At 47.4% G+C, this 23695-nt stretch overlaps 1 protein-coding gene across 4 annotated transcripts in view; it reads right to left on the bottom strand.

Annotated features, from left to right (window-relative positions):
- The window catches only part of si:ch73-103b11.2 (restin homolog), a 56233-nt gene extending 35805 nt beyond the window's left edge, over nucleotides 1-20428 (bottom strand). For all 4 annotated transcript variants that reach the window (XM_056576352.1, XM_056576353.1, XM_056576356.1 and 1 more), the window contains exons 1-4: nucleotides 19563-20428; nucleotides 16498-16575; nucleotides 15264-15329; nucleotides 930-1081 (exon numbers count right to left, since the gene is read on the bottom strand). In XM_056576352.1, the coding sequence (XP_056432327.1) occupies nucleotides 930-1081; nucleotides 15264-15329; nucleotides 16498-16575; nucleotides 19563-19682 (416 nt within the window). In that variant the 5' untranslated portion in view covers nucleotides 19683-20428. The remainder of the gene's footprint in view (nucleotides 1-929; nucleotides 1082-15263; nucleotides 15330-16497; nucleotides 16576-19562) is intronic.
- Nucleotides 20429-23695: the final 3267 nt, after the last annotated feature.

Raw genomic sequence — 23695 nt, 5'->3', positions numbered from 1 at the left:
TGTGATATTGTTAAATGAAAAACAAATGATGCCATATAAAAAATATATATTTAAGTGTGGAATCCTTACAATTCAAGGATACTTTACTGCAATTTAAATAAATAAGTTACGTTTTTATTCATATTGGATTTTCTAAAAAAAATAAAAAGAGAGGGCTCCAAGAGCCTCAAGAAGGATTCACCTTTACAGAAGTCAGGTGCCAAATGTGGGACTTTAATTAATCGGATATTGGATCAATCAAATGAAGAGCAATTTGAATCGGGAAATCGTTTTTTTAATCATTATATTTTAATCCCAGCCCAGGAACCAACACCAAAACAAGCCGTGTTTAAGCAGCATAGCGCTGGATTCAACTTTATGTAGTTTGGAAGTCTGTATTTTTTGGTCAGAGACCTTTTGGGTAATGAACAAATAGTCACGCTCTTAATTACAGCAATGTGACGCGGGTTACTTAAGACTTGATCTCGGTCTGATTGCGTGTCTAGCGGTGTTAACCTGCCCAGGAGACGAGCAGCAGGACTCCTCTACATAGAGACACCATTTGGTCAGTATTTCTACACATTCTGGGCCAAAAGGCCAAACGACCCAGACAGGGACATCCTTCAAACAGAGGCCATAGGAAGGCTTAAATGGTCAACGGTAAATGGACCGCGTTTATACAGCACTTTTCTAACCAATGGCCACTCAAAGTGCTTTAAAATATTTCCTATCATTCACCCATTCATGCACACATTCATTCACCAACGGCGGAGTCAGCCATGCAAGGTGACTGACAGCAAGCCCGTCAGGAGCAGTGAGGGGGAGGCGTCTTGCTCAAGGACACCTCGACACCCAGCGAGGAGGAGCCGGGGATTGAACTAGCAACCTTCAGGTTACCAGTTCTAGCTCCTGAGCCAGATGCCACCCCCCATGGGTGGTGGTCTTCTTACCCGTTGATGATCTCTTTACACTCGGCGCGGACGAAGTGGTCCCTCTCTGGGGTTAGGATGGCCAGGGAGTTCTTCTGTCCGGTACGGCCCTCCCCGTCCACCACATCTGAACACTGGTTCATGTTGATGGTTCCCTGGGGCAGGGTGCTGGGCTGGAGGGGCATAATAGGAGGGCTTCAATCAGTCTAGGATCAGGAACACGGACTCATAGCGCCAGGAGGAGCCCAGGGAGAACATATCAACAAACTATCTACACAGGAGAGACAGAACAAGGTGATTACGATGCCAGGATGTCACTTATCAAGTCCGGGTTCGGTTTTAAAACTCTTCCAGAACTGTGTGTGCGTGTATCATAACTTACACAATGTGGGTGAATTGAATTCCGCTCCTTTTGAATTTCTGTTGTTCTCAACGGGCGCAGACCACAATGAGCAACGAAACTCGGGAAACATCAGCGGCAGATATCTTGGTCGTTTATGAAAATCAAGCCTCAACAGCGCCCCCATTGGCTGCGGCTCTGAAGAGCCAGCTGCTAAACCCGCCCCGTATTAGATCAACGGTTGTGATTGGCCCGAACTGAGTTGGGTTTTCTGGAAATGTCACTGAACGGGAGGGGGGCCAGACGAGCCAGAGCACATGAAACATGAGCTCCCGGATCGGCCTGATCTTCAGGCTGGCACACCATTGATATGCGAGCCCAAGACATGCTTTCTGCAGGCATACTGCGGTGGTACAGGTCTTACTGTTCTACAAGACCACGCACGGGATTGGACGAGAATAACATTAAAAAGTTGATTTTGGATGTATTACATACTACTCTCTCATCCTATTTAGTATGCTAGCATGCCATTTCGGACACAAGCATATACTCAAACAATTGAATCAAGACTATTGCTGCTGTTGATGCCTCTACCCAAAGCCACTTAAAGCAAACCAAGTCACAGGTAATTAAGACCCAGGTTGGGATAAGGGCATCTTGCTCAGGGAGGCCAGGTAGACTGTGGACATTTGGGATCGAATGACCCATGACCTTTAAGTTCTGCAGTCAACGCGCGGCCATTGCATCTACAGTTGCAGTTTTGCCGTATCGATGCTAATGACCAGCTGTTGGTCAACAGAGACTCAACATTTATTCTAATAACAGCTTCTTTGGTGTTGTTTTTACTACTGCAGAAGCTGTTATGTATTGGGGGGTTCTCCTCAGTCTTTGCTAGACAACTGCCCCTCACAATGCGTTAGTCAGCACTCTGCCCCCCTGACCCTGCAGAACGGGGTCTATGGGGCAGAGGGGCTCTGGGAACCAGAGACTAGGGAGGGGGCAGCTGGGGTTGACAGAGGAAGGGCCCCGCCAAGGGCCCCAGGACAGCTGGGAGAGACACGTCCGCCTGACATGACGGTGCTCCTGGCACTGACAGACGGGGGGGATAATCTGCTGAACTGGTGGTCCCACACACGGAGCCAGCGAGAGACAGAGAGAGGACGGAAAGGTTCCAGATGAATACGCATTGTCGAATTGGTCTGGTGATGTCAGGCTACACGTAGCAATAGACACAGAACATGCAGAGGTCACAGAGAACATGCACAGGGCACATAGAACATGTAGAGGACGCTGAAAAACTGAAAGCAGCTTCCGTTTGTTTCCAGCAGACTTGGCCGGAGAGGCCCCTCCGGCCCAACACACACACACACACACACACCTCTCCGGCCCCTGGACCCCTCTACTAGGGACTATTCTCTGCACAAAGGGGCCCTTTGTGGAGTAGGAACAGTGCAGTCAGCCAGTCAGTCACCGGCTACCAATGAGGTACAGAGAGAACCAAGAGTCACTGGTCTGTTCGGGGACGGGGGGGCGGATGGCGACTGATTCATTGGCTCCTTGTTCTTCTCAGGTGGAGCAGCATCTGTTGTGGGCGTGGCCAGTGAGTGTTGTGGGTGTGGCCACATATACCAGGTGTGTGTGGCCTTGCGGTTTGCCAGGAGGCATGTCACCTCTTATCAACAGGTGAGGCACGGATGACACACGCGTGACGAACACAAGACTCCCCGCTGCGCCTGTGCTCATTGGTCGGTGCTGACATCACGGTTTTGGATTACGCAACCACTTTCTCTGGTTAACGGCCAACGGACACAGTGCCAAGACACACTGGTAAACACTCTCCCTGAGTCTATAAACAGAGGATAGGTCAACGAGAGCAGGACGCCCAGAGCTAACCCCTATCTCTCCTTAATGACCCGTCTCTGTATTCACTGTCTAACCCCTGCCTGTTTCTAAATGACCTGCCTCTGTACTGTTTAACCCCTTCCCTTCCTTAAGGACCCGTCTCCACACACACACACACACACACACACACACACACACACACACACACACACACACACACACACACACACACACACACACACACACACACACACACACACACACACACACACACACACACACACACTGTCTTACATCTTCCTGTATCTTGCCTAACCTGAACTCCTATCTAAAGGGTTATATTTAATCTTGAACCTTGATCTTTGGTATCGTTCTGGGAGCTTCATGACATGAGAGCACTACTCCTCCACCTCCACCACCACCTGTGTGTTGACAGGCGGGGACCACGGGCGTCTGGGGGTGCTGCCAGGTTGACATCAGCGTCCTCCACCCGCTCTGACGGGAAGAGCGGTGCGGAACCAGCTGGCGCTGGCTCGCTCTGACTCATCCTTTGGCCGGCGGTAACGCCAATTAGCCCCCACTTCCTTAGTGACGTGGACAACAAGACGTAAACACACTAGCTCCCCACAACCAACACTGATAGGGATCTTGCTCCACCCACACCCGCCCACCCAAAACCGGACACCCACCCAACCACACAGACACCTACCCACCAACCACACAGACACCTACCCACCAACCACACAGACACCTACCCACCAACCACACAGACACCTACCCACCAACCACACAGACACCAACCAACCAACCACACAGACACCTACCCACCAACCACACAGACACCTACCCACCAACCACACAGACACCTACCCACCAACCACACAGACACCTACCCACCAACCACACAGACACCAACCCAACCACACAGACACCAACCAACCAACCACACAGACACCAACCAACCAACCACACAGACACCAACCAACCAACCACACAGACACCAACCCAACCACACAGACACCAACCCACCAACCACACAGACACCAACCAACCACACAGACACCAACCCAACCAACCACACACCAACCAACCACACAGACACCAACCCACCCATCCGCCCTCCAGAGGAGACCCATACAAACCATCCTCAGAACTGGTTGTAAAGGGCGGGCCACGTGCCCACATGCTTTGCCTGAATAACATTGTAGTAATGAACAATACACAGATACCTAATCAATGTTAATAATCTCACACAGACATGCTAATGATAACGCAGCATTGCCTATTTTAGATATTTGGACGGGTTTGTTGCCAAAATAATGTCCAGATTGGTCACATGACCAGCCTACAGTATTCACATATACAGCATATAATATGCACACACATGTATATCTCTATATATCTATCTATTAGGGCTGGGTATTGCCAGGTACCTCACAATTCAATTCAATTTGATTCTTTAGGTCTTGATTGATATCGATTTCGATATTGATCCAATTGCTTCGAAAGCGATTCAATAATACGTGCAGATGACAAAATTCCCTCAATATTATTTAGAATGAACCATTTCAAAATGAATTAACCATTTCATTGTGCTTTAACTAGCAAAAAGGGAATACACCATTGTATAGTATGGACATAGGCACACTCGCTTCTAGATTATAATGACTGAGCATGCTTTTTTTTTTTATGGAAATAATCGATTAATAAAAAAATCTGAATCTAAATTGAATTGAGAACAAATAAATTGCAGTGCATTGATGAATCGATATTTTTACCCAGCCCTACTATCTATATCGTCAAACACACTGCTGCGGAGGAGTGTTCGGGAACATGCACGTTTCACGTGGGCGAACGGGAGAGGTGAGGAGCGGGAGGCAAGAGAGAGCGAGAGCGATCCAACAGGAGACCAATCACAGTGAGCAGAGGAGGAGGAAGAGGAGGATGATGATCTGAGTGTGTAGGACGATAATGTGTGTGTGTGTGTGTGCGTCTGTGTGAGAAAGAGTGTGAGAGTGATTCGTTTGCCCAGACTTGTCCAATCCCTTCTGTCTCCTCGAGCAGAGCTTCCTGTCACTCACTGTACGCCCATTTTCATACTGTCACCATCACCATGGTTACGCCCGCTCAGTCGACACACACTCCAAGTCGGGATTATTTGCCACACATCAGCTTACTTGTTATTTTGTGCACGGTGCGCACAGTACAACATACATTCACCGTTTACAAATACTATTTAGCCATTTTGCAGGTTATTTTAACACAAGGGAGTAGTCCATACCCATGTACCACAGATGGACTGGTCCTCAGGGTTCAAACACTGAGCCTCTCAGGCGCAACCTGACCCCGGGACGACCCTGGCCCACACATTGAGTCTACAGTACAGAGCATCAGTAAGGGTCGGTTCAAGACACCCAGCGGGTCCTCTGAATCAGGGCAAAGCATTTAACATGCCGGCAGTCCCACACACACATGCAGCCCTGCAGTAGAAGGCTAACAGACTGGGCTGGTTCTGGGCCAGCATGGATCAGGCACTGGTCCAGAAGCTGCTCCAATCCTCCGCTCAAGCCAGAGAGAGACAGAGAGACAGAGAGACAGAGAGACAGAGAGACAGAGAGAGAGAGAGAGACGACAACAAGAGCCCGGCTGCTGGTGGCATCTGTGGGCCGTCCTGCGCGGTGGGCAGAGAGACAATCTAAAACTGTTCTGAAGGAACATGCGGATAAATAGTGCTTACAGTGTTGTCATTATTATGACGACGAAGGATCATCATCATCATCACTGACTCGGACGTTGGTATATTGTTATTTATATTGTTATTTATTTACTAAATTTTTCGATTACTTCAGGGTCCCTGCACATTTGGCACATTTATATTTATATTTATACTTATTTTTATATTATACCTCATATTTCATCGTACTTATTTATTTACTTAACACACAGGTCACCTACAAACGGAGAGTTACATGTATATAGTATGTTTGTTTTATCTTAATCTTATTAAAATAGTTTTGTACTATAATTTATTTTCAATTAGTAAATGTATTGTATATATACTGTTTTTTTCGCACTTCTCTTTTCCCACTGTACTGCTGGTCACCTGTGAATTTCTCCCAAGGGGGATTAATAAAGGACTATCTTATCTTATCTTATCCGGGTCAGCTTGCTTCCAAAGAGGATTTCCCTTGCTTGTTTAGGAGAGAAGGAGAAGGCAAATGGGCAGGTCTGAGATTTGTTTCCTAGCAGTATGAACACATGAACAGGCACGTCTTCAACTCGCTCAGCACCTGGAACCTCCCACCATTTAGTAGCCATCCGATGGACTGCCTTGACAGGTGCGGGCTGGGCTTAGGATAGGGGGGGGACCAGCCACCCTCACTGAGGTGCTGCAGCTGAGTAGGACGGTTGTCACGGTAACGCCCCCATTACAGAAAGACTGCTGGGGAGGGCTGACTCCCGATAACCTCCACGCCACTGACTGACTGACTGACTGACTGACTGACTGACTGACTGACTGACTGACTGACTGACTGACTGACTGACTGACTGACTGACTGACTGACTGACTGACTGACTGACTGACTGACTGACTGACTGACTGACGACTGACTGACTGACTGACTGACTGACTGACTGACTGACTGACTGACTGACTGACTGACTGACTGACTGACTGACTGACTGACTGACTGACTGACTGACTGACTGACTGACTGACTGACTGACTGACTGACTGACTGACTGACTGACTGACTGACTGACTGACTGACTGACTGACTGACTGATTGCGACTGACTGACTGACTGACTGACTGACTGACTGACTGACTGACTGACTGACTGACTGACTGACTGACTGACTGACTGACTGACTGACTGACTGACTGACTGACTGACTGACTGACTGACTGACTGACTGACTGACTGACTGACTGACTGACTGACTGACTGACTGACTGACTGACTGACTGACATGCTGACTGACTGACTGACTGACTGACTGACTGACTGACTGGCTGACTGACTGACTGACTGACTGACTGACTGACTGACTGACTGACTGACTGACTGACTGACTGACTGACTGACTGACTGACTGACTGACTGACGACTGACTGACTGCCTGACTGACTGACTGACTGACTGACTGACTGACTGACTGACTGACTGACTGACTGACTGACTGACTGACTGACTGACTGACTGACTGACTGACTGACTGACTGACTGACTGACTGAACGACTGACTGACTGACTGACTGACTGACTGACTGACTGACTGACTGACTGACTGACTGACTGACTGACTGACTGACTGACTGACTGACTGACTGACTGACTGACTGACTGACTGACTGACTGACTGACTGACTGACTGACTGACTGACTGACTGACTGACTGACTGACTGACTGACTGACTGACTGACTGACTGACTGACTGACTGACTGACTGACTGACTGACTGACTGACTGACTGACTGACTGACTGACTGACTGACTGACTGACTGACTGACTGACTGACTGACTGACTGACTGACTGACTGACTGACTGACTGCCTGCCTGCCTGCCTGCCTGCCTGCCTGCCTGCCTGCCTGCCTGCCTGCCTGCCTGCCTGCCTGCCTGCCAGCCAGCCAGCCAGCCAGCCAGCCAGCCAGCTGGTTTTATTGGTTTGAGAAGCCTCGCTCTCCTCCTCTCTCTCTCTCTCTCTCTCTCTGTGTGTCTCTCTCTCTCTCACCCCCTGGGGCTCGGAGGGTTTGGAAAAGCTGTGAGAGAAGATTTTATAGTTGGGGGGGTGATTTATAGACAAGACAGAAGAGAGAGAGACAGAGTAAGAATGAAAGCTGGAAAGAGAGAGTGGTGAGTGAAAGTGAATTATCTGAAAAAAAAAGAAATGTACACACACACACACACACACACACACACACACACACACACACACACACACACACACACACACACACACACACACACACACACACACACACACACACACACACACACACACACACACACACACACACAAAAAGCTGGAAGATCGTAAAAAGAAAACTGAACGAAGGAACTGAAAGACTGAAGGTAAAAAAAGACTTCAAAAGCGACTGAAAGAAGTTCAACTTGAATATATTCTAATGTATTCCACTGGCTGAGGAACAGCAGGGATGTGCTTCTCCTCTGGGTTTATAAGGACACATTCCGGCGCTGCACTGGGACAACCAGGGGGCGTTCTGGTGCAGCAGGACCACCACCCGGGTCCTGATCCTCCAGGCCCACCAGCAGCCCAGCCAACCCCAGCAGAACACAGGGGGTTTCATGTTGGCTGGCTGGCTAGCAGTGCTCTCAGAACGGGCCTTTCCACGGGCCTCCCGGTGTTTGGGGGGGGGGGGGGGGTTCTCTCTGTGTCCACCTGGGTTTCCTCCCTCACCGCTAAACATGCAAGATAACACTCTGCCGAATAACTTACATAGCGTGTTGGTCCCACACACACACACACACACACACACACACACACACACACACACACACACACACACACACACACACACACACACACACACACACACACACACACACACACACACACACACACACACAGAGGATATTTTACACTCTGTTGAAGGTTTCTGGGTTCCAATCCCAATGACCCCGGGTGTACCTGTAGGCATCCTGAAGAAAGAAGCCTTCCAAACCTACCGGCTGTTTAAAGCCCTGGAGCCTGAGATCCATCACAGTCAAGGCTGCCATATCCTCTAAACTAAAATCAGAAATGGCCGGTTTGCGTCTGAGCCTTGCATTTGGCCAAGGACCTGGTCTCAGCGCCCAGTGAAGGAGACGGTCTCACCGCCCGGTGAAGGAGTCGGTCTCACCGCCCGGTGAAGGAGCCGTACCCCAGAGTGGCAGTGACTATGCTGTACCCCAGTGTGGCAGTGGCTACACCGTACCCCAGAGTCTCCGTGTTGGACAGAAACTGGACGGCCAACTTTAACACACAGATTTGATAGTTTGATAGCGCAAGTTGGTCGGTAACAAAGGTCTCCCAGGCCCTTCCCGTCAATAAAAACAATTGTTTTATGGCATCCAGGTTCGCACTTTATCCAATCAGGATAGAGAACTCCTGAGGGGAGTCCTCTCTACACGTATACCAGGCAGCAGCATGATCTCAGGACTCCTGCATTCCAGGAACAGCTCACACAACCAAACACGGCAAGAGGGGGAAAGAAAACAGCTGAGGGAAAGAGCCGGGAGATAAAGAGAAGGAGTCATGCTGGAGTCATGTGATGACGGAGGGGCTTGTGCAGAAATGGAGAACTTATTAAAAATGATTCTGAACAATACACGTTCTAACAGTGGGCAGGGTGTTTGGGGAGAGGTTAGTATAGTTTAGTTTAGTGTGGGCAGGGTGAATGGGGAGAGGTTAGTATAGTTTAGTTTAGTGTGGGAGGGTGAATGGGGAGAGGTTAGTATAGTTTAGTTTAGTGTGGGAGGGTGAATGGGGAGAGGTTAGTATAGTTTAGTTTACTGTGGGCAGGGTGAATGTGGAGAGGTTAGTATGGTTTAGTTTAGTGTGGGCAGGGTGAATGGGGAGAGGTTAGTATGGTTTACTTGAGGCCAGTCAAGGGTGGTGGAGCATGTTTGCTTTGACTCTAGCGATGAAAGCAGCAACACAGAGGCGGTCGGAGGCCGATAAGAACTTCATCTGAACGAGCGAGAGAGAGAGAACAAGAGACGGAGTGAAAGGGAGGCTGTGAAAGAGGGAGAGAGAGAACGAGAGGGAGCAAGAGAGAGAGAGATTAAGAGATAAGCCAGTGCCGACCAACAGGTCTGAAGTTAATAGATAGCGTGGTCTTGCTGTACAATCCAGCAGAACATGCCATGTAGCACATTGGAACATTGGCAATATCGGGAGCATTGGCAACATAGAGATGGGTTAGCACATTGGAATATAAAGAATGTTGGAACATGTTGAATATTAGAACATGGCCTTCAGGTTTACCAGGCAGAAGCACCATGAAGAACTCAGGCAGTTCCCCGAGTCCAGAACCTTCTCTGAGAACCCACTTAGAACATGGAGAAAAAATAGAGACTACGACGTAGAGAGAAGACGTAACCGACGCGACGGCTTCGTAGACGAATCAAAGCCCCAAATCCTTTCTGAACACCCTGGTCTTCGCTACGTTTCTATCAACAGACCGTCTTGCTGCCGGGGGTGTGTTTGTTGACCGAGTGTGGGTTCAGTCTGGGGGTGGGTATGGTTGGATCCGGGGGGAGACCGAGTGTGTGGGAGTCCTCTGGTAACCCCAGCCCTCCCACCCCAGTACCAACTGATCTGGTGGAATGTAAACAGCCCAGGATTACAGAAGGGGTCAGTGTTCATCGCCGCACAAAGCCCTAAAGGACCATGGGAATGACTGGCCATGCTCGCCTTCCCCTAACGCTCCTCACCCAACCCCACTCTCTACCCTAACCCTCCTTACCCTACCCCAGTGCCCTAGCCCCACTCTCTACCCTAACCCTCCTTACCCTACCCCAGTGCCCCGGCCTCGCTCTCTACCCTAACCCTAACCCTCCTTACCCCAGTACCCTAGCCCCACTCTCTACCCTAACCCTCCTTACCCTACCACAGCCCCACTCTCTAGCCAACCCTCCTTACCCTAACCTCATCCTAACCCAAGCAATCTATACCTCCCACTCTTTCTCCCTATTACCTACTAAGAATAGTCTGCCACAGCAAGACCCTAACCCTTACCCTGCCCCTTAACCCTAAGCTAACTCCAACCATACCACATCCACAGACTGATACCATACTTCGACCAGCAGCCCCTTAACAAATACTGTACATTTCTTAGATCTAGGATTAAAACCTGATCCCACTAGTTGACCATGTCTTAAACAAGAGGCTGCTGCACACACACACACACACACACACACACACACACACACACACACACACACACACACACACACACACACACACACACACACACACACACACACACACACACACACACACACACACACTAATTGAGTAGAGATCAGCCTCCACCACCACAGCACCCCTCCCTCCCCCCTCCTCCTCCTCCCCCCTCCTCCTCCTCCTCCCTCCCCCCTCCTCCTCCCTCCTCCCTCCGCTCGGCAGTAAAGCCAGAACACTCTGCTCTGCATTCCCACGCAGAGGCAGGACAAAAGGCCCTTCGCTATCTGGTAAAAATAGCCTCAATCTGCTGCTTCAGAGGGGCTGCGAGGGGGCCGCGTTCACAGCCAGGGCCCTGCTTCACACACCGTGTTTGTATTCACTCTGCTAGCATTCACTGGGATAGCATTCACTGGGATTGTTGCGTAAGTGCTTATTTAGCTAGCAATGACTAGTGCTAGTGCTCACTGTACTAGTTCTACTCACTATGCTAGGGGGCATTACTGTGTATCTGCTAGTATCTCTAGCACTCACTGTGCATATTATGTTAGCACTCACTGTGTGTTTTAGTGTGTTGTTAATTATGTCCACACTCGCCGTGATGTGTGGTAGTAACAGTTGTGCAAGAGTTCACAAGACGAGTGACGTTAGGGCTCCATCACTGTGCGCACACACACACACACACACACACACACACACACACACACACACACACACACACACACACACACACACACACACACACACACACACACACACACACACACACACACACACACACACACACGACAGGAGTCTCTTACAAGTAGGTGCTCCACCAGCCAGCGATGTGGTGTTAATGTGTGTGAGTAGGTGGCATGTGTGCGCAAGTGTTTAGGGATGTGTGGGCATATCTTTCTCTGTGTGAAGAGTTGTGTGTGATATGGACCTAGGTATAGTTAGGAATGTGTGGGTGCAATGTTGTGCATGAGTGTGTGTCTCATGTATTTGAAAATGAAGAAATTTCAAAAAGAAAGTGAATATCTGTGGTGAAAGCAGATGATGGGTAGAGATGGTACAAGACGGAGACTTGGCACAAACACCAGGTAAGGTCCATTAGGGCCTATGGTCTGCATGAACTACTGTTCATTTTTGGGTCTTTAAGCAGATGCTTTTAGCCAAAGCGACCTGCATCGTTCATTTTAGATACATATGAGCAAGAAGCAGGTAGGGGAGTCCTACTCATGAACATCATCACCGGCGTGTTAAGGAGTCTGCTGTTCAGGGTTAGACTACACGCTGGGAGTGTGTGTGAAGGGCCATGAGCAGACTGGGCCGGCCCCCCCCCTCCACGCACACGCACACACACACACACACACACACACACGCCTTCTGAGGACAACAATCTGCTTAGTTTGAGAGGACATGGAGGACCCTTTGCCAGAACAACCTCTCTCGATGTACTCTGCCATCTAATTGTATCTTAATGTTCTCAAAGTAAGACATCTGTATCTCTCTTCTTACCAAACTGTTTCCCAACTCCTCCTCAAATGCAATTGGACATAGGACATGGAGTACTGTTTGGATTTGAGGACAGCGAGAAACACACAGAGACAGAGTGCTGTGTGGATCTGCTGTAGAACCAACAAGACAACAGCGTTCAACCTTGGCTCAGCACTCGGCTTCAGGAACATTCTGTAACATTCTATCCAAGTTGAATAGCAAGAGAGAAGCAGAGGCGTACAGCCAGGAGAGGGAAACAGGGAGACAGAGACAGGTCTTTACAAAAGAGGGAGGACATTTCCATGTCACATGTTGCCCACACCATGATTAGAAAAAGTAAGAAAAAAAGAAAAAGATGGAAAAGAAAAACATGTTGCCATGGAAACCTGGGGTTGTGGTTAGATGCACTCAGGGAGAAAGATCTAGATTCTAGACTGTGATGCTTCCAGAGCATGCCATGGGTGATCAATATGTTAACTGATGGATTAGTAGGAACATAGAATGGTTATAATTATCCAACCACCTTCGAGGTGGAAAAATCGTTCAAGAACGTTCAGACGGTTCCGATATCCCAGACTCTGATTCTATCAAGATGTTTTCAAATAAATGAATTATAATATTCCATCATATCTTTCGTTTTTTTATCAAATTAACAATCATGTTACATCATCAAGGCCCAAACACAGCAAGGGCCCAACCTAGCATGCCACCATATTTTCAACAGGGACGTACATTAGCTTCCTGGGATAACCCAGAGTTGGTGGGGGGGGTCAGGTTGTTTCTCTCTACAGATCCACCTGGCCTCGGTCCCGTTGAAACCCTGATGACCCACCAGCCCCTGGGGAGGCAGGCCCAGTCCCTGACCAATAACAGTGCCACCAAGGCGGACGGATACTCAGCGCTGCCCCAAACCCTGGATATGGGGGCGGCCTCACAGCCCAAACGGCCCAGTCTTTGGACTCTGCCAGACCCATGGGTGGTGGACGCTACACGCTGAGAAACCTCCCCTCGATCACCCAGACGGTGTCAATGCAGCGTAAAGCATGGTCATCTGACCACATTAACATTGTGTTGTTCAGAAAGCACACAGCAAGGTGAAACCACTGTCTTTCTGCGTGCGTGTGCGTGTGCGTGTGCGTGTGTGCATGGCTTGCAAAAGACCACCAGCACTATCAGCTGTTCCCTACAGCATTAAGGTGGTGTTGTCATGGTGATGCCTGTGAAAGACCACCAGCAGCAGGACTATCAGCTGTTCTCTACAGCATTAAGGTGGTGTTGTCATGGTGATGCCTGTGAAAGCGAGTCAAATGATTGCAAATCTGCCTTCAAATAAAGAGAGAAGAGAAGGAGTATTTGCTGTCATTGGCTAACTGGTTACAGCTGTTTGCTCTAAGCCGTCTTTATTGAGATATGTAAAACACATGAGTGAACGAGTGAGTGAGTGAGAACCACAAGAGCGATCTTTGGCCCGCATCACTTCTGTTTTTAGCAACACTTGAGATCTCCATCTTAAAACCCCCCGTTTGATGATGTATAAAAAGGCGATGGAGAGATGAGAGACCTGATGCAGAGGGGAGATAGAGCTCCACCCTCTTCCTCATTGTGGTATCTTTATCTTGTCCTACTCTCTGTAATTACCCCCCCCCCCCCCCCATACTTCCACCCCCTCTCTCCGCCCTCATCAGGGTGAGACTTGAGCCAGTGATAGCACCAGGGAACATCTCATGCGTGTTGAGAGATGCTTCCGGCCAGAACCACAGCTGACACTACTAGTACTGCTACAACCAAGCTGGTACTAGTAGAACCAGTATACTAGTATACCCAACCCTTTACACAGTGGACCAGTACCGACGTCAATAGTACATTTTCACTTCCCCTCCAAAAACACCACATACTGCAGCACCGCCACGGTAATAGAACGCTCATACCTCAAACACACGCCTACATAGAAACACCCTCCTACACACGCTGAACACAAAGCAAGCCTTCCACTTCGACCTCCGCCCGCTCCTCCGTTAGATAACACCGCTGCTCCGGATCCACACGCCCACACACACACACGCGCCCACACACACACGCGCCCACACACACACACGCGCCCACACACACACACACACACACACACACACACACACACACACACACACACACACACACACACACACACACACACACACACACACACACACACACACACACACACACACACACACACACACACAAAGAAGAAAGTCCACCCCAGAGGAACCCACACACGTGGCGCCAGCCCCGGGAGGACAGCACCCGTCTGTTCTGTTCCCCAGACTCCGGGGACGGACGTTTCGGCTTGTGCTAACAGGCTAGCATGCTAATGAACACACACACACACACACAGTGCAAACAACCCTCAACGTCGACCGCGGCGCAGCCTCTAACACAGCTAGCCGGCCGGCCTAGCGGTCTGTGACCACGGGACACTGTGGTTTGTTGACAGTGCTCAAACACGAGCACACACACCTGATGTCATGGAGGAGGGGTGATTACATGAGCGTGTGTCGACCTGAGGAATGCCAGACTGTACACAGCGCTCAGGAGGAACAGAGGCGCTTGCAGCCGGCTCCACACCTTCAGACCCACAGGGCGTTCACCAGGAACCACATCAACGCTCGGCACACACCAGCACCGCCACAGCTGGCGCACACTGGGCGAACTCGTGGGAAATGGTTTATACTGCTTGGCACTGGTGTGAACGAAGTTGAACTGGGTGTAAACTGGTGTGAAACTGTTGGGTTACTCACCATCTCGTCCAGGGCGTATCGGAGAAGGCCGTGCTCGTACAAGACGAAGAAGCGCCGCTGCCATTTCTGCGTCACAACAGAGAGAGACGTTAGGAAAGCTGTTATACTCTCACATGAAGAGTTATCAGACATTATCACAACGCACACACACACCATGTTATCCCTACTCAGAGTTGAATGCTCCAGCAGTCGCAATCACTCCCCCCCTCCCCCTCTCCCCCCCTTCCTCCCTCCCCACATCCCAGGGTCATATGGAAGCCATCAGCGGTCCATTGGGAACAGGAACCTTCCCACACCCCCTCAACCCCAGACTAACTACTTCCCTCCGCCCTGCCCCACCAGGGGAGCTAAGAGGGAGGCCCCCAGAGACCCCCCTCCAACACTGGGCTGCACAGCGCCTGAGAACGAGCTGTTTTCCTTGGACTGAGTACAGGAAATGCCCCCTCTCATCCCACCGCAGTTAGAGCACCGCCCGTCACCCGGTCTGCTGGTAGGCCGTGTTCGACGTGCTCGAGGCTAACAAGCAGAGCTAAATCCTGATCATTAGCTACGCTAATGATCAGCGCTAACCTTAAATCAGCGGCTATGCTCACCACTCGCGTCGTATAAACGGGCCACACATGCGTCAGCCGGTCGTTTGAAATTTTTAATTGATGGGTTGGTTTTTTGCCATGCAGAATAACATCAATAGACGTCAATTGCTAATCCCCCTGTTGTATCAACCAACCCTCGGGCAAGAACACAAGTTACCCAGTAGTCTTCCTTGGGTTGCTTCGTAGCCCACTGTGTAGATGCTAGGAGCGTCAACAGAAGCATGCATTAAAGCGCCACTGAACACTAATTATATTCCACACAACAACACCCATCTTCAGAATGTTGGCCGGAGTTAGCCAACATGAATTCTTACAAAAAAACAGCAACCACCCCCCCAGGGGTCAGGCCCTCTGGTCCTGATGCTGGGGTATGGTGGTGTTTATTGGGATAAGTTTGCAGGCCCCTTCAGAGAGCTCAGAGTGAGGCCTGGCGTACTGTGTGGCCAATGCCGCCGTTTGAACTGGCAATAATTAACCAGTGTGATTGACACGAGTAACCCCCTTACCCTAACCCTACAGGAGGGAGAGAAACGTTGGGATTGACCGACCCCAAGACTAATCATCAAACCCCGAGATTAAACATCAACCCCTAAACATTGTTACCCCCACAGGAAACCGTGAGAACTCAGCAGCATACTCACCCGGGACCGGTGGAGAGGGTTGTCGAAGTTGGTTCCCTCCGGAGCAAGGAGCAGCCATCCCCCATAGGTGGGCTTTGCCTGGGAAGGGGGGGGGGGGGAGGTGATAGGGTTAGGGTTAGCCTCCTTTAGAGGCTGTTTACATGCTGGACAACTCCAGCACAGATTTATTATTTCAAAATGGTCCATTTATTTTTGTTTTATATCCTGTACAGTTAACTAACTATGGGCAATTCATACAGGACCAGTACACACGTTAGATGTTCTACGTTAAGGAGCAGGTAGGGGTGAGGGCATCCAGTGCCAGGTGGACAGCAGGGTTCAAACAAACAACCTTTTGGCTAGGAGTCAAACACCCGAACCACTAGACTATCCTGTCCAGAAGAACACCAGCGATGTGATGAGGTGATGCTGCTTGACCAAGGCCAACGATATGCTTTTGTATGAAAACAAGCGCTCAACAAATTCATGTTTGGTGTGTAACCTGAGATCAAATCAAATCAAACCGTTTCAGACGGCTCAAACAGATGATAATGAACCATGAAGGCTTTTGAGATGGAAGCCTTAGAAAGTTATACAGGCCTATTGAATGGAGAAGCAACGAGACGTATGCTGTTCTATTAGTACAATAAATAAAATGTATCCTTCACAACACCGAAGCTCAGCTAGAAGGGAGACAACACAGGAAGAAGGCATGCTGCACCGACAGTCAGAAAGCTTCAGGATCAGGCTGACGGACAGAAGGCTGTGTGTGTGTGTGTGTGTGTGTGTGTGTGTGTGTGTGTGTGTGTGTGTGTGTGTGTGTGTGTGTGTGTGTGTGTGTGTGTGTGTGTGTGTGTGTGTGTGTGTGTGTGTGTGTGTGTGTGTGTGTGTGTGTGTGTGTGCGCCTCATATTTGGACGGCTGGTGGATGGGCAGAGGGTTGATGAAGAACAAGATGCCAGCCAGGGTTCAGAACTCATCAAGGGCCCGTTTCCAAAGCCCTCACTAATCCAAACCTCCACCAGCGGGGCTGTGGTTGTAGCGCTGCGGCCCATTGGTCAAGGCAGCACTAGAGGAACCTAGTCTGTTCGAGCTCCACAAATCCAAGCGTCAACACGCTAAACACCTTAACGAACCAAACCGTGTCGCTAATTCCTCTAAGCCTGCGATTGAGCCGTTAGTTAGAGCAGTGCTGGGAGAGGCTAGCTGACCTTGTGGAGCCCCCCTTCCCCCTCCCCCAGCCCCACCCGCACACACACACATCACAGATTCATGGCTAATCAAACAAACTCAGTGAAACTAACAACACAACACTCTCAAGGTCAAACAGCCACAAAAACGCTGTCATAGCCATCAAGGTAACTTATACTGCGATGACAATAAGAACCCAAAATCATGATTTATGACGTTACACAACACTATTTAGCAATATGACTAACGAATAATATAAATATAATTATGACAGTAGGGCTGCACGATAATAGGATCGTCATTATTTTGCCTGAATTTCTAAGTGTTGTTATTCGATGGGTTTAACAAATAGTAGATTCAGTTAATATTCTGTGACGCAGAATAATAATAATGTAATGTACGTTGCGTTTTCTTGATATTTCGATTCTAGCTTCTGGGTATTCAAAATGAGCTAATTGTAGCGGTCATAATCTCCATTTCAATTAATATGCAATTAATTAATATGCACCCTACATTACAGTATACATATCATGATACGAGAGCATACAACTCTATGTTGTGATGACAGCCTATAACCCCATATCACTATTTATGACCATCATGGTATGACAGTATACAACCTAAATGTGCTATGTGTTCAAAAACCATCCCATACCATAATATGATGTATACCTCTATGAGATATCAGGATTTATGCATGTGGAACTCACATACATCGCCAATGGTGTAGGCTCCCTTGTGTCCATTGGCTACTCTTGAAATGTTGAGAAACTACATAATAAACTACATGAATCAGGGAGCCATAACATATGACTACATTTCTTGTAGATTTAGAAGTTCATTTGTTCCCATTAAGAAGAAGGGACAGCCAGCATAATATAGGCCCACAACTGTACAAACATTGCATTTAGATAGTTATTTTCCACTATATTCATGGTAGTGGAAACTATATGAGGGAGGCGAGGGAGAAGGGAGGTTTCAGAGATTAGCAGAGGAAATACAACTCTCTCTCCCTTCCCCTCTCTCTCTCGCTCTGTCTCCCCCGGGAGGCCTGAGAGAAGCCCTCCTGAGTGGCGTTCCTGAGGCGCTGGAACCAGGTCAGCTTTTACCCTCGGCTGGCTAAAGGCTGTCATTCAGGCCTGCGTGTTGTTGGCCGCCCCGTTACTGTCCCACCGCAGGAAGAATGTCTGCGGGGGGTGCTGTCCCAGGGACACCACTAGCTTTATGGAGGCTCCAAAGTTTCCGCCGTAGGTAGAATCACCCAGAGTGGTGGGCATGCTTTTATTCATCCTACTCATTCTAGTCAACCTTTCCTGTAACTAGATATGAAGTTAGCAACTATGAAACACGAGGTGGTTCTTTCTGTATCATAAATACCAGAAGCCTATAAACAGATCTGTTGTCAGTAACCCATTATGTCATAATAATAATAATAGTAATGATAATAATTAGTCATGCATTGAGTCAGGTCCAATAAATCCAACGCACTTCTGCTTTACAGTTAATAACAGAGGGACTGAATCAAAACTGAATCTAATTGTAGTCCTGAACTGCTGACAGTTTGGGTCCAAAAGGTCATTATGAGGGTATTATTATTATTAGTAGTAGTAGTAGTAGTAGTAGTAGTAGTAGTATCATCATTATCATGATCATCCATGAAATGAACGTAAAGACATATTTCCCGGATGATAGGATAGTTATTTATATGAACCACAGACCAGAGGTATGTAAACACAATTAGGACTCCGTCCAATTAATGATCCCCGTCCAATTAATTACCCCGCCCTCCGAGTCAACATCTGACCTCATAAGCGAATAATGATCATGAGTTGGTATTATGAGTGGCATTTGGCAGAGTATCGTTATTTCAAAATTGCTCATAGGTCAATGATTTACCTGGTTCAGATCCTCGTCGTTCAACAAATGCGATTCTCGGGGTTTAAAGCAGTTCTGGCATTTGCTTTTGTTGAAGATGTTGGCTTGAAACTTCCGACATGTGCCGTCTTTAGATGACATGATGGACGTGGAGTAGACACTTTGGGCCACAACACAACAACAAAACAAAGTCTAAGAGTTCCTCAAAAACCGCGGAATGCTGCGATGCAATAATTACGCAACTTTGTGAATCAGAGTAATCTTTGGAGGGTTGAAGTGTGGCGACATCCAGGCCTCCATGGAGAGGACCTCCACGGTCCAGGTGGTACTACCGACCCTAGTCCCTGTCCAACGGCGGGACCTGCCTGCTCACTGAGAGAGAGCCCAACTTTGGGAACCGAGAAAACACAACGTCTGTAAAGCGGAGGACGTCTTCCGAGGCGGACGCGACGAGTCGTGCAGCCCTTCACCGCTTGGGCGTCGGAGGATTCCTCCTCCGGGGAGATGTGGACCTCACAGGGGGTCTCACAGGGGACCCTGTGTCGGCCTCTTGATGTGGTCCCGCAGCGGTCCCGTCAGCTCCATCGGTCGGATCAGGGCTCCACGTTACCGCCCGTCTCTCGGCACCACTACGCACTGGTGTCGTGAAGTCCTCTCCTTCCTGACGGGAGTTCACGACTCGCAGCGCCACGCTCCGACGTCCCAATCCCCGCTGCGCGCTGGATCATGTCGCGGGCTTCATGGCCTCTCAGTTCCGTCCCGTTTCGCAGTAGTATGGCTGTTCTGTTCTCAGAGGGGGGGGTTAGGGGTATTTTCGTAGAGATCCCAGCCTCGGACAGACAGGCAGTGGAATGACGAGGCGGGGCTACAGGAGAAGCAGGATGATCGGCAGCGAATTCGACCAACAAGAGAGGAGGGTCCTCCTCCTCCTGGGAAGAGCATGTTGTGACGTGTCCTGCAGACGGCCTTCTTTAATAGGTCCATGCCTGCGACCCCCCGGTGCGTCTCGGGTGGGTGGGCGGTGGGTAGGCCTTTATGTCAACGCCATGACAACAACAACTTCCGGCAAGGTGTTATATTTTTCTTCACCAACGTCATTATATTAGTAAAATGGCTGTTTATCTTATTTTACAAGAGACAAAAAAAATCTTGAGTTTAGATTGGTATTAAGTCAGATTATGATTGAAAATTCTGTTTTGCTATCTATTGCCAACAGCGCATTAAATCATTCCCTATTTCCTATCACCCTGTAAATATATGAAACAGGCTTAACCTACTCACTGCGTTATGTCCAGGCAGAGTAGGCTAGACCTGCTATACAACAGGCATAGTAGACAATTCCGACTACTACAGTATGCCTGCTGCTACAACAGGCATATTAGACTAGGTCGACTACTACAGTATGCCTGCTGCTACAACAGGCATAGTAGACTAGGCCTACTACTACTACAACAGGCATACTGCACTACCACTGCCATCCTTGGGCGAGGCCTTAACTGGATCAGAACCATAATAAAGACCAAGATCCATCCTCTCTCATCAGTGTGTGGTTCAATATAGACAAGCCTGCTATATATTGAATACTGTATATGTTTCATAAGATGGCCATGGCATTTTTTTTAATTTCAAATGAAACGTAGGTTTTAAACCTGGATATGCCTAAGAATAACAGTGCCTGGTTATGAATATCATACTTATTACTTAATATACATTACTCTGGCGGGTGTTAAAATTACAATTATGTATGTCGATTTTACATGCTTTTGAACCACCCTGAGACTCTAACAATAAGAGTCAATGATAGTGGGAGATATTTCTGTAACAGCCCTGTTTGTTTCCAATGCATCAGTTCATTTTCTGAGGGCTGTCCTGACCTTTGACCTCTGAGCCCTGCAGGCTCGTTCAGTCCCGCGGCTTCTCTTGACACGGAGCCAAGGCGCCATCTGCTGGTCAGAATCAGCACAGAACAACGACCCCACAGCATGGTGTGTGTATTGCCTTGTATATAATGTAGCGTCACTGCTCAGTGAAAAGATGGAAGCGTCGAAAGGAGGCCTTAAATCATTTGCAGGCCAGACAGTCTATCCCATTTGGTCGAAACTACCACTTCTGTGTGTCTGCTGCTGACACAGGGTCACTACCCACATGAAATTTTTTTATAGTTTACTATAGTAAATAAACGATAGTATACCCTATATATACTATAGTAAATATTGTAGTGTTTTTGAACCTTACTATGGTAGTTTTACTACAGTAAACTATAGTATACTACAGAAAATTATATAGTTTACTATAGTAAATAAACTATAGTATACCCTATATATACTATAGTAAATATTGTAGTGTTTTTTAACCTTACTATGGTAGTTTTACTACAGTAAACTATAGTATACTACAGAAAATTCTATAGTTTACCACAGTAAATAAACTACAGTACACCCTATATATACTATAGTAAATATTGTAGTGTTTTTGAACCTTACTATAGTAGTTTTACTACAGTAAACTATAGTATGCTACAGAAAATTCTATAGTTTACTATAGTAAATAAACTACAGTAGTATATTATAGTTAACTATAGTAATCTATACTGTACCACATTTTGTAGTGACTTACTATAGTATTTACCATAGTACACTACAATGTCTGGAAAATTACTATAGTAAATCCCACACTATATTGTAGTATAGTATAGTAATCTATAGTATACTACTGTGTAGTAACTTACTATAGTATTTACCATAGTACACAACAATGTCTGGAAAATTACTATAGTAAATCCCACACTATGTAGTATAGTATAGTAATCTATAGTATACTACACTTTGTAGTAACTTACTATAGTATTTACCATAGTACACTACAATGTCTGGAAAATTACTATAGTAAATCCCACACTATATTGTAGTATAGTATAGTAATCTATAGTATACTACACTGTGTAGTAACTTACTATAGTATTTACCATAGTACACTACAATGTCTGGAAAATTACTATAGTAAATCCCACACTATATTGTAGTATATTATAGTATACTATAGTAATATATAGTATACTGTAGTAAACTATAGTATTTTTTCCCCTGGGTATTCATTTCAGCATTCTACTTTTATTTTACATTTCCCTTTAAATCGTTTTTTTATTGTCCTATAATGATTCAACGTATTTTAAAATGTGGGTCTTGCCTATAGTCCTCAGGAAAATAACTATGAATCACATTTGTGTTTAAACAGTTAACCCGTTATTTGCGTGCCACAAAACAGTGGTTTAGCATAGCTTCCTTTAAATTGTGGTTAAATATAAGTGAACATTCATAACGGGACTGTGAAGGCATCAGGTGGGATAACAAAGACAAAATATCTTTGATTGTTTCATCTTTCGATCACACAATTAGTCTGTAAATGGCAGTTATTGTGTTTATCTCGTATACTGAACAATTCTAATGTCACATCAAAAGGACCGCCTATGTTTGGAAAATAAAAGTTAAAGGATTTAAATTGAAAGATGGTGCATGTTAGAAGTGTTTTGTTGAGGAATGGGCTAATACAGTAAGGCTGTTTTTTCCATCTAACTTCTCTTGGGGAAACATGTTTCAAGAAAGTTTAGTTTACCTTGTTTAATATTCCATAAAGTCAAGTGATATCTACAAAAGTACCAGAAATCAATACCGAAATCGTGTCAAGGAGGGGATTTATGACACAGAAGTACACAGAAGTGAGCGTAGGCTAAACATTCAAAACCCATGACAAAGAATTATCTGGTTGGTAAAATCATTTAAATTCAAGTTGAGGAACAATGAAACCAAAAGGCGATGGTGAGGGGGAGTTGGTTCATGAGATGAGCCTCCAGACTAGAGGAGGTTCACATCTTCCCCAGGTCGTTGAGTTAGTTAATGAGACAAGCCTCTCAGACTAGAAGAGGTTCACTATCTTCTTCAGGTCGTTGCGTCTCCACAGAGGAAGCCGGTTGAACTCCTGGAAGTTCATCTCAAACACTTTGTAGAAGGAGTCCGGAGAAAGATATCGCTTAAAGAGAAACAGAGAGAGAGATGAAAGATACAAGTTCAATAAATTGAAGGATACTTGAAGGTAACATTTATTAATGAGGATTTTTTTTTTCTTTTCATGAACAAAATTGTTGAACTCATCCTTAC

The sequence above is a fragment of the Gadus chalcogrammus genome, chromosome 18 (assembly GCF_026213295.1).
Source record: "Gadus chalcogrammus isolate NIFS_2021 chromosome 18, NIFS_Gcha_1.0, whole genome shotgun sequence".
Classification (NCBI taxonomy): domain Eukaryota; kingdom Metazoa; phylum Chordata; class Actinopteri; order Gadiformes; family Gadidae; genus Gadus; species Gadus chalcogrammus.
The sequence above is the reverse complement of the archived record's forward strand: the minus strand, read 5'-3'. Positions and strand labels throughout refer to the sequence as shown.